The sequence below is a fragment of the Notamacropus eugenii genome, chromosome 1 (assembly GCF_028372415.1).
Source record: "Notamacropus eugenii isolate mMacEug1 chromosome 1, mMacEug1.pri_v2, whole genome shotgun sequence".
NCBI lineage: Eukaryota > Metazoa > Chordata > Mammalia > Diprotodontia > Macropodidae > Notamacropus > Notamacropus eugenii.
The window spans coordinates 351,989,297-352,001,427 of record NC_092872.1 but is presented as its reverse complement, the minus strand read 5'-3'; the positions used below and the strand labels follow the sequence as shown (position 1 = coordinate 352,001,427).

Here is a 12,131-nt window from a genome sequence, read left to right as displayed (position 1 = left end):
GTTGGTAACTCAATCTAGTTAGCTGGCATTCTGAATGACTAAATTCCTTTTCTAGTGATGGGAATTCAGAAGAGCTAAAGCCCTAGCCTGGCTACGAAATCTTCCATCAGCCTCGCAGATCTTTTTAGTCATTGCATGGATTTTTAGAGGAGGTTCAAAGCTTCAGGTTGTGATTATTGTTCTCATCTTACTATGTTTGTACTTGATCTTCCTTTCTCCCTCTCCCCAATCAATACTTTCTCTACTCCTTCTGCTCCAACTCGTTTGACTGCTGTCTTTTAGCTGTAAAATCAATAAAGAAGCAACACCTGGTAGAGGTCCGCTCTATGGCAAATCCCCCTGCAGCGGTGAAGCTGGCACTAGAGTCCATCTGTCTGCTGTTGGGTGAAAGCACCACTGACTGGAAACAGATACGTTCCATCATTATGAGGGAAAACTTCATACCAACTATTGTAAACTTTTCTGCTGAGGAGATCAGGTGATTAAATGAACGTACAGAGCTATTGCTGGGAATTGAAAGAAATTGTTCGTAACATATTTGGAGATAGTTGTCTTTATCTGGAAAGAAGAATTTAAAGTTGGCAGTAGAATTTCTTATATTTAGCAGAAATCCTCATTAACTTTATGATAATCACCCGCTTGGTATATGCCTTTGGTGTTGTTCCCTAAAATACACCATGATTCATCAGGCGGGTATCTTTTTAGGCAAATTTTTTGTAAGTTAAGAACTGAAATTTCTTTCGGACATTCCCAGCAGTAGTGTTATTATTTCTTAACCTCTTGCATGCTGAATGCTGTTTTCATCCCCCACAAATAGCTGTGAGCTCTATAAGGAAGCAGCATCTTGTTGAAGTAAGAGCAATGGCCAACCCTCCTGCTGCAGTAAAACTGGCTTTAGAGTCAATCTGTCTTCTGTTGGGTGAGGAAACTAATGATTGGAAAAAGATCAGACCAGTTATTCTCAGAGATAATTTCATCAGCAGCATTGTCAACTTTAATATTGAAGAACTAAGGTATTGGTTTTAGTTTTGTCTTTAGTGGTCATTTGGGGTAATGTATAGAAATATTGTAGAGACTTTGAAGTAGAACTTTTTATACTTTGAAGAAATGAATCCCAAAGAGATGCTGACCCACTCTTCTCTTATATTTATACTAAAGAGTGCAATTCTTTTGCAGCGATGCCATAAGAGAAAAGATGAAGAAGAATTATATGTCAAATCCAAGTTACAATTATGAAATTGTAAACAGAGCATCTTTGGCTTGTGGCCCCATGGTTAAATGGGCAATTGCACAGGTAATCAGTTGTGGAATAACCAGTCTTGGAACCATTTACTTGTGAAATTTAGTGACTGGGAGAGACCTTAAAATGCCTATAATATTGATCAACCTTTGCGTATCTGACAGCTTAACTATGCAGACATGCTGAAGCGAGTAGAACCCTTGAGGAATGAGTTGCAGAAACTGGAAGATGATGCCAAAGACAACCAGCAGAAAGCTAATGAGGTTGAACAGATGATACGGGACTTGGAGGCTAGCATTGCGCGGTACAAGGAGGAATATGCTGTGCTGATCTCTGAGGCCCAGGCGATTAAAGCAGACCTCGCCGCTGTGGAAGCGAAAGTAAGGTCTTACTTGCTAACCCTTAATGGTTCTTGTTCCATTTCTCCAAAGTTAAAAAAACGCTCCAAGATGGTATTTGAGATTAATGTGTGAGACTTTCATTTTGGTGGGGAAAGGGATGACTTCACCTGATATGTGCTGCTTTAAAACCAGTTTGAGGCTGTGTGGGGCAGGATTTTCTAAATGCCTTCCTTAGCACTTTGTGAGAGTAGAAACATTAGGTATCAAGAATGTCTTCTAACTGTTTTTGGATAAATAGCCCAGCTGTAAATGCTGCCTATGGTTTTAATTAAATTGTATGCTTTAACTTTAGGTAAACCGAAGTACTGCTCTTCTCAAGAGTTTGTCTGCTGAACGAGAACGCTGGGAGAAAACAAGTGAAACTTTCAAAAACCAAATGTCAACTATTGCAGGAGATTGTCTGTTGTCCGCTGCCTTCATCGCTTATGCTGGCTATTTTGACCAACAGATGCGTCAGAACTTATTTACTACTTGGTCCCATCACTTACAACAAGCAAATATACAGGTAAAAATCCACTAAGGCTTATATTCTGGGGTTAAAAGTAGAAAAACAAACTTAATATTTGGTCAGCTTTTGCAAAGACAACTGGAGAGTTTTGTGCAAAAGCGGGTGAGATTTGATGAAGAAAAAATAACAAAGATTCAATATTTCAGTTCCGTACAGATATTGCAAGGACAGAATATCTTTCAAATGCTGATGAGCGGCTTCGCTGGCAAGCAAGTTCCTTACCTGCGGATGATTTGTGCACTGAAAATGCAATCATGCTCAAACGGTTTAATAGGTATGCTTATAAGCAACTCAAACCTAATTCCTTTGAAGGACAACTGAAGTGTTTGTGTTTTGGTAATTTTTAATCTCACTGTTCATGAATTTTCAAACTCCCTTCTCTTCTCTGAGAATAAACATTGGGGATGTTCTAAGAACTGAAATTGTTTCACCTGGAGAGAAGACTAGAATGGCCAGTGTTGTGTTAGGATGAGAGAAAACAGAATTTAGATGCAGTGATGAATGAAGGTGATTAGATACCAAAATATAATTTGTGTTTAAGGCCTCCTCTTTATAGTGATACATACAGGATAATTGTAAAATAGATAAAATGTAGTTAGGGAGGGGAAGCTCTCACAGCTAAGGAGATCAGGAATGGCTTTGTGTAGAAGGTGGTAGTTGAAGGAAGTGGGTGATTCTAAGAGGTAGAGGGAACATGATGTCCCATGCATCTCGGGCATGTAGGGTGACCATTGCTAAGGTAGACAGAAGATGAAGTGCCAAGAATGAGTAATAACGCCAGTTTGGCAGAACCATAGTGAATGGGGAGGGAGAATGATGTGTAATGAAGCTGGAAAGATAGGTTGGAAAGGGCTTTAAAGGTCACACTGTGAAGTTTATATCTGGCTTTAGAGGCAGTAGGGAGTTGGTGGCATTTATTGAGTAAGGGAACAACTTGGCCAAATCTGCATTCATGGAAAATCAGGACTTTGGCAACAGTGTAAGGGATGGATTTGAAAGGGGAAAGACTCATGACAAAGAAACCTCTGAGGTGGCAATAGTCTGGGTGAAAGGTGTTAAGGGCCTGAATTGGAAGGTATTTGTGTGGGTAGAGAAGGGGAGGAAGGTGAAAGATGTCATGGATTTGAAAAGATAGGACAGACTTGGACATATTCAAAGGCATTGGGAAAGGACCCAGGAGAAAGGGAGAGTTTGAAGTTTGAGAAAGGGGGTGGGAATTCTTGTAAGGGTAACGTGCAGAAGGAAATGGGATCAAGGGAATTTACAGAAGGGTTGGCCCTTAGGAAAGAGAAAGGCTGCCTCCATCAGAGACTGGGGGAGAGGAGGAGATGGTAGGGGATAATATCTAGGGGTTTTGAGATGAAGTAAAGAAGAGAAGAGGGAGCCCACAGCAATGTCTTCAACTTTCTCAGTAAAGTGAATGGTTAGCCGAGAGGGTGGAGGACCTTGTAGGGAGGGGACGGGAGGTGGGGGGGTGGGATTGGGAAGAGAAGAGATGGTTTGGAAAAGCTGTTAGTAGTTAAATGGAGGACTTATTAAGGAGAAATAAATGGATTTGCCTTTTTGCAGTGAGGGCTGATAACATAAATTTGTAATGTACTTAGGCAGCAGTTTTGTGACTAGATGGCCTCAATACTATAATACTTTTGGCCGTTGTAATGTTTCAAATGAATTTATATCTCATGTTAGATTTGTTTTAAATTTAATGTCAGTTCTATAAATCTATATGCAAATCAGGGACATCCTCAATTAGGATATTAGTAGAGAACAACAACCTCTTCACAAGTGAGATTTACCATAGGTCTACATATGTAGAACGTAAAAGATGCCGCTGTACTTATTTTTTGTTATTATGAAAAAATACTTGATTTGCTAGGCAGAACAAAGTGCTACCTTGTGAATTCTTTTATAACAAAGTATCTCTCATTCCTATATCAAGATAAGCCTTGATTCCTTGGAAGATGTTAAGAACTCTTATTGCTTGAGTCTCAAAACCAACAGATGGATGTCAGATTCCTCAGGTGCTGCCCTGGTGTGTGGCATGCTGGGAGAGAGAATGGCTTTTGGCACAATTAGTAGGCTCCCTGTAGTGACTTTAGAGTGGACATCAGTGCACAGAATGGGCAGGCACAGATGGGTCACAATCTGCATCATTGGAGAGAATTCCTGATTGATAAGATCAGAGGTCTACTTTACTACTTAATCAATACTTCTAGTATTTGGTCTTTGCAAACTTGGCATTGCTTATAACAAAAGCCATAGGGTTACACCGTTATGAAGCATTTTTTTTCTTTTGTCTAAATGGTAGTAATATGGATATTGACACAATTCATCAAAAACTTGGCATCAATTTGTGCAAATCCTTTTATAAATATTTACTACATTCTTGTTTTGCCTGTCTTCAGTGGGTTTGTTTTTGCTAAGCTAACACTTTATTATGTGATTATAGATATCCATTGATCATTGATCCTTCTGGACAAGCCACAGAATTCATTATGAATGAGTATAAAGATCGGAAAATTACTCGAACAAGCTTTTTGGATGATGCCTTCAGAAAGAATTTAGAAAGTGCACTGAGATTTGGTAACCCCCTTCTTGTCCAGGTGTGTAGTTAAATTCCACAAAACTTATTTGTTCTCCTAAGTGTATTCCTTGAGGCCAGGGTTTTTGTGTGTGTCATATACCCTTTGAAAGTCTGGTGAAACCTGTGGATTCTTCAGAGTAATGTTTTTAAAAGCTGAAAATAAAATACCTAGGATTATAAGAGAAATCAATTATTTTGAAATGCTGTTATCAAAATATATATAAGTTCATGGATCCTAGGTTCAGAACCCCTGCTTTAGGCCCGTATTTGATTTTTAGAAATTATGAGATAAGACAAAAGAAAACCATATACGAATGAAGACATCTTGATAATTTGAGAACCCTGAAACTTTAGCAGTAGAATAGAGGAGATAGAACTTAGAAATTATAACTTTACAAAAAATAGTGCAAGAATAAACCTCATTATAGGTTCAGTGGCAAAACCTAATTTGAAACCTATTGGAAAAGTTCTCAGTTACTAAGTGGTTGCAGATATTTAAACTGTAGATGTTTATTAAAAGTATCCATTTATTCATTAAAGTCATTATGTAGTTGATGCTAATTGTGGAAGATGTTTTATTCAGTACTTCAGCTTACATTCTTGTTTAGGATGTGGAGAGCTATGACCCAGTTTTGAATCCAGTGCTGAATCGTGAAGTCCGGAGAACAGGTGGAAGAGTATTGATCACCCTTGGCGATCAGGACATTGACTTGTCTCCATCGTTTGTCATCTTCCTGTCTACCAGAGACCCAACAGTAAGGAAGGACACAAACCACGTATAAAAATGTGTCAAGTTTTTGGGTATTGTCAGTGAATACAAGACAGAATGGTATTCCATTGTCTCTTTTGATAGGTTGAATTCCCGCCAGACCTCTGTTCCCGTGTGACATTTGTAAACTTCACAGTAACCCGAAGCAGTTTGCAAAGCCAGTGTCTGAATGAGGTTCTTAAAGCAGAGAGACCTGATGTGGATGAAAAACGTTCTGATCTCCTTAAACTTCAAGGTTTGTGCCTAAATCTGATAGTAAGCTAAAATGAAGTCTGAGAAAATTTTACAGAAGTTTATTTGGTGAAAGTTAGAAGGTTGAGGAGGGGCTGCTAGGTGGGTAGAGTAGAAGACCTTCTTCCTGAGTTCAAATCTGACCTCATACTTACTAGCTGTGTGACCCTGGGCGAGTCACTTAATCCTGTTTGTCTCAGTTCCTCTTTTGTAAAATGAGCTGGAGAAGGAAATGGCAAACCACTCCAGTGCCTTTGCCAAGGAAACCCCAAATGGGGTCATGAGGAGTCAGACACGAATGAAACAGCTGAACAACAAGAACAGAAAGTTGAGGAAGTTCAGCATTCCAGGTTCTGTCACACGTATGTAAGGGTCTTGAACTTTGACAGAAGAAATGGTGGATGTCATGTTCTATGAGACAAAGGAATGGGGGCCAGGCTTCATAGTTCCTTCAGCTGCCTCTCTCCTTGACTAGGCTTGACTTTCATAGCGAGCTCTAACCTGGATATTAACAGTTGTCCTCTAAGAATTCCCCAGTTGAGTACAGCCATGGAGACACACTTGGCAGTCTCTGGAGCATGACCCACTTGGCTGTTAGGTAAGATTACAATCCTGCACCCAGGGCTTGTTGGCTTTGGTCTGTAATAACTTACTGATGCTTTCAAAGCAGCCGTTAGATGCTGTGTAAGAGTCCTGTGGGATATGTCATGGAAAATTAATGGATGCTTCAGTTCATCCTTAATTGTTGCCTCTCTTGGAGAAGGAGTAGACCCCCAGGGAAGGTTTGTGTTTCCCTTTGAAGAAGCTGCAGTCTTCTTTACCACGTGGTAAATATAGACTGAAAATGAATGCAAATATGCCATGAAAGATTGCTTTCCTTTTGGCAATAAGTATTAACCATCGTATTTAGTGCCAGAAAGTGTGCTGATGGTTGCTCTTTTGCCAGTGGCTAAAAGGCCTTTGACCTTTCCCTGGGTCTGTATTGTGAGTTGACAGCTAAATTATGGAGATGTTGTCTTTCCCTTGCCCTTTGTCTTCTATCATTTCAGTTCACCTTAGTCTTCAAGTCTGCTTGGCCTCCCATTACTTTTCCTTACATGCTTCCTCAGTTCTGTGGTTGTTCCACATGCCTCTCCCTATCCCTGACATCCTGGGCTAATAGGATACCCTAATATTGTATACAGAAAAGATATTACAGCTTGGGACCTCAAAAACTTGAGGTCTAGAACTGAAAAGCTATCCCTTCTCCAACATCTGTACTTGTGTTGATGGTAACACTTGTAACATCAGAATTATCTTTGATTCTTCTCAGCTCCTACAACCTCATTTGTCAGTTCTGTCCATTCTACCTCCATGGTCTTGCCACATTTGTCCCCTTTATTCTTCCACTTTGCCACCCTAATTCAGATCTTCATTTTTTCTTACTTAGACTACAATTATAATTTTCTTACCTACAAATAATCCCCTCTTTAATCTTTAATAGCATTGTCCAAGTCTCTGGCTGTGCTAAAGCGTCTGCTTAAAAAACCAAAAACCTTCATTGGCTTATATTGACTATCAGAGTATAAATTCTTGAACTTGGTTTTCTTCAAATAGCATCTCTGTGAAGCCTACCCTGAGCTTCTTGCACAGAGTAGGTAAATGTTTGGTGAAAGACTGGGTTTCACTACTGTAACTAACGTTGTTTGTTTTTTAAAGGTGAATTCCAGTTGCGTCTACGCCAGTTAGAAAAGTCTCTGCTACAAGCTCTTAATGAGGTTAAGGGCCGTATTTTAGATGATGACACCATTATTACTACCTTGGAGAATCTGAAGAAGGAGGCAGCAGAGGTCACTCGAAAAGTAGAAGAAACAGACATCGTCATGCAGGAAGTTGAAACTGTTTCCCAGCAGTATCTACCACTTTCTACCGCCTGTAGCAGTATTTACTTTACTATGGAGTCACTGAAACAGGTACAAAGTACTAAGAGTACTAAGCCTTGGTCTTAAACAAATTTTGGCTTTTTAATCATTTCAGTTTATGTAGTTTAGACCATTACTGTGGAGCTCAAATCTTAAAGTTTATTGCTTTTCCAAGCTTGGTTTGGCTGGCTGTATGTTTAACCTTTTATGCCAAATGACACGTCATTTAATGATCAAGTGTTTTTAAGCTCCTGATGTGTATCAGGCACTGTGCTTAGAGCTGGAAATACAAAGACAAAAAAAACAACAACCAATTCCCACTCTTGGGGAGATGGTATTTACAGTTATGTATAAGGATGTACAATAGGAATAGAATAGAAATATATGGTAGATTAGTATGAGGTAGTTAGAGAGGAATAACACTGGAAAGGCGTTGTGGAGAAGGAATGGTCCTTGAGCCATGTCTTGAAGGAAGTGAGGGATTTTCTGAAGCAGAGGTGAGGAGAGCCTGCAGTTCAGATATAGAGGATGGCCAGAAGAAGAGAGAGGCCACTTTGACTGAAGCATCTATATTATAGGAAGGTGAATGGTGTATGATGGGACTTGGGGCTAGTTATGAAAGGTTTTACGAGTCAAACAAGTTTATATTTGATCTTAGAAATAGTAGGGGAGCACTGGATTTTATGAAGTAGGGAAGCAGTGTGGCCCTGTCTGCCCTTAAGGAAATTACTTTGGCAGCACTGTGGAGGATAGATTGGACTGGAGAGAGACTTGAGGCAAGGGAGGCTTTTGCAGTAGGCTGGATCAGGGAGGTGCGGGGAGCTTTAAAGGATTGAACTAAGGTGGCGGCCATGTGGCCAAGGACCATGGGACAGATGCAAGTGATTCTGGAGAGAATTATCAGCTGCTTTGTGGAGTGAGAGAGAGTGGAGAGTGGTGCATACTTCTGAAGTTGTTAACATGGAGGTGGAAGAATGCTAGTCCCTTGGAAAAAATAAGGAAGTTTAGAAGGAGAGAGCTGTTCCACTTGAGCAGTGAGGTTAGAAACCACCACATTAGAAAAGGTTGAGGAGTAAGTGAGAGAAGGGAATGTAGAGGCAGCAAGCACAGAGAGATTTTTTTTTTTCCAGGAATTTGGCTGAGAAATGCAGGATATATAGGAAGGTAGCCTAGAGAGAGGAGTCTAATGAAGGTTTTTTTTAAGGATGGATGAGGCGTTAAGATAATATTCAAGTTAGATTTATGGTTCACATTAGTCACTAGCATTATTGTAGGTCTGAAGCATCATCATAGAGAATTAGAAATAAAATTATCCTACCTTTAGAGAATTCGGGAAGTGATAGTAGAAAACTTAGCAAAAACTTGAGAACTGGTTATTTATGTGCTTTGACGACTTATCTGTTATAAAACGTACCAGTTAACATGGGTTTTACTGGCTAGATTCCTTTATCTTTCCTTTCCCCTTTCCTTTCATTTTTCCTTTCCTTTCCCAAAACCTTAAACCTACTGCTGTCTTCTGGACCCTCCTGCCTTCAAAGTGATTATCAATAGTAACTGTTGCTGTTTCCCTCCCAGCCTGATGTCTTCATTTTCTTTGCCTCATTAAAGGGGCTAACCCCTGGCTACTTCTTAAGCAGGCCTATTCAATGAATAGCCATTGCCTCATCCTAAGTGAGTACCTGCAAAGTCCTTGGCCTAAAGGGCCCAAGGTCTCCCAGTGCATCCTGGGTCATCTCCAGTCATCCTGATAAATATCTGGTCACTGGATTCAAATGGCTCTGGAGGAGTAGTGAGGCTGGTGACCTGCACAGCCCTCCCTCACTCAAAACAAAGTTAAGTGCAAGTCATGTCATCATTTTTCTGATGGCATGGTCTTCAGCAACGAAGGATGAACACAATTATAAAATGGCTTTGCCATTACACACATACACTTGTATACCTTTATATCTTGTATATTAGATGTACATAAGAGATATATACTGCAAAAAGTTTCTTCCATTGAGCAGCTTCCCTTCTTATCCTAGTTGTCTGTGTATATGCATATAGTTTGCATATGCAAAAGCCTTTCAATTTTATGTAATTGAAATGATTTTATCTTTTATGAACACCTCTGTCCTTTGTTTATGAGCACTCCCCCTTAGCTATGTCTACAAAAGGTTTTCTTCTGGTTCTCTTCTAATTTTTTTTAAATGATGTGACTTTGAATACTTGGGTTGTATATCCATTTTAAGCTTATTATGATATTAAGTGTAAGTACTGCAGCAAAATTTCTGAGACTTATATCTTCATGGACTAATTTGCTGGTGACCAGCTCCAGCGTCAGGAAAAGTTTTTTTGGTTTCTGCTGTGTTTTCACGGTTATTTGGAAAGTAGAGAAAGGAAACATAGTCACTTGAGAGAAATTCTAATTCAGAATTAGGTGGATTTTTTTAAACTTTCTAATTATTTGTTTCACTTTTGTGTGTAGATTTGGACAGTCTAACTTTGGCTAAATTATTTCTTTTCAGATACACTTCTTATATCAATATTCCCTTCAGTTTTTCCTGGATATTTATCACAATGTTTTATATGAGAATCCAAACTTGAAGAGCATTACTGATCACACTCAGCGGCTCTCAATCATTACCAAGGATCTCTTCCAGGTAAAAGACAAATTGCCGATTTTCCATGAAAAATATTTATAGGTTTCTTATAAAATGTGTTTACTCCAGTGTAAATAACTGATTCAGTGATTTTTCTTTGAGATCATCAACATCTGTTCCTTCTGTCAACAGGTGGCTTTTAACAGAGTGGCCAGAGGCATGCTTCATCAAGATCATATCACCTTTGCGATGCTTTTAGCAAGAATTAAACTAAAGGGCACTGTTGGGTAAATTTATTTATTTTTCCTTCCTCAAATTCACCATTGGGCAAAGAACTAATCATCATGTTTTCATTTATTTAACCAGTACTTAGTGAAAACCTGCTGTGTACTTAACCCCATGCATTATGTGGTTGAAAAGGTGGCTGAAAGCTCAAGGCCTTTGTGAAGAAGAACAATTAGAATGTGTGTTTTACAAATGATTACAGAAGTAGAAACAAGAGGAAATAACTTTGTGTTTTTCCTAAGTTAATTTGTTAAATTTCTGCTGTAATTTTATTTATTCCATGACCAAGTGGTCTTTTGGTACTGTTACTTTTAATGATAATGAATGTAAAAATAAGAAACCTGAGTTAAAGAGGTGTTTCATGCACAGGGAACCTACGTATGATGCTGAATTCCAGCATTTCTTGAGAGGCAAAGAAATCGTCCTTAGCACGGGTGTTGTTCCCAAAATTAATGGATTGACTGTAGAACAGACGGAAGCAATGATGAGACTGAGCTACCTTCCTGCATTTAAAGATCTAGTTGGAAAAGTCCAAGCAGATGAGGTAAGTGCTTTAATTAACTGTTATTATGAAGAAGCCTGGCCTTGTCCCAGAAAACTGGACATAAGGAATTGTGCCTGTAAAACAACATGAATTGTACTTGTGAAATCTTGACTCAGGCTTTCAGTATGTGAACTTTAAAATAGCTTATTGCTTTTTAATGTTCTTTCTTTGCATAATGGTAATGTGTTCAATGTTTCCATTACAGCAATTCTGCATTTGGTTAGACAGCAGCTCCCCAGAGCAGACTGTGCCCTACCTCTGGAGTGAAGAAAAGCCTGCAAGTGAGTTTAGGCCTATGTTTTTTTTCCTTTTGTAATCATAATTCATTGAGGATTAATCCCTAGACTATAGTTGTCTTGGTTTTTTGATCAAGTTTCATCTTGTTTCTTGAAGAGACATCTCAAGAAATTGAAGTTGGCAAACAAGGAACAGTTGTGTAAATTTCCCAGGCAAGAGCAAGTAGCGAGTGCCAAATTCTTTGGCGTATTAGCTATCAAAGAATCAGCAGTGTGGGAACTTTAAATTTTATAGATTATACCTGTCAATGTGCTCTCAGGATAAAGGGGCTGTCAGCTCCATGGAGTTTTGCTCTAGCAGTTTTGCAGGGGAGCAGCGGTGACCCCAAGAGCTACTATCAAGTAAGACAGAGGTCTCAGGATTTCATTTCCAGTACACTTAAAGAGCAAGTGGAAGTTTGCCATAACCCCTCAGCATGCATGAGATGTTTCCTTTCTGCCTGGGCCTAGTAACTATGATCTGGTTTCATAGTAAAGAGGCTCTTCTTGTGTTGTCAGAGAAATGTGAGTGTCCTTAAAGAACAGTAGGAAGGATTCATTGAAAACAAATGGGGTTTAAGAAAGGATTCTGGGAAGCAGTGAGAAATCCTGACCTTATATGACACACAGGAGAGGGAAAAGGACCAGGGAATGCTTAGAGATAGTGGCAGTTAGGATGTTCTTGAAGAAGGAGGGCGTTGGACCATCTCAGGAGGAAGCTGCTACTTGTGCTCTAAAGAATGGTGGATTGACAGCTACCATGAGGTTACTGAGTAAAGGCCAGAAGACGAAGGGGTTAGCATTCAAGTTG

The 12,131-nt window shown here is 39.4% G+C and overlaps 1 protein-coding gene across 2 annotated transcripts in view; it reads left to right on the top strand.

Moving 5' to 3' along the window:
* Nucleotides 1-12,131, top strand: part of DYNC1H1 (dynein cytoplasmic 1 heavy chain 1) — a 95,814-nt gene that overhangs the window by 67,585 nt on the left and 16,098 nt on the right. The window contains exons 52-64 of one of the 2 annotated variants that reach the window (XM_072630203.1): nt 283-478; nt 1,177-1,294; nt 1,405-1,620; nt 1,934-2,146; nt 2,296-2,423; nt 4,599-4,752; nt 5,342-5,488; nt 5,587-5,737; nt 7,432-7,685; nt 10,142-10,276; nt 10,409-10,503; nt 10,871-11,045; nt 11,251-11,326. In XM_072630203.1, coding sequence (XP_072486304.1) covers nt 283-478; nt 1,177-1,294; nt 1,405-1,620; nt 1,934-2,146; nt 2,296-2,423; nt 4,599-4,752; nt 5,342-5,488; nt 5,587-5,737; nt 7,432-7,685; nt 10,142-10,276; nt 10,409-10,503; nt 10,871-11,045; nt 11,251-11,326 — 2,058 coding nt within the window. Of the gene's footprint in view, nt 1-282; nt 479-817; nt 1,014-1,176; nt 1,295-1,404; nt 1,621-1,933; nt 2,147-2,295; nt 2,424-4,598; nt 4,753-5,341; nt 5,489-5,586; nt 5,738-7,431; nt 7,686-10,141; nt 10,277-10,408; nt 10,504-10,870; nt 11,046-11,250; nt 11,327-12,131 lie in introns of both variants that reach the window. The other variant, XM_072630202.1, reaches the window with a different exon arrangement.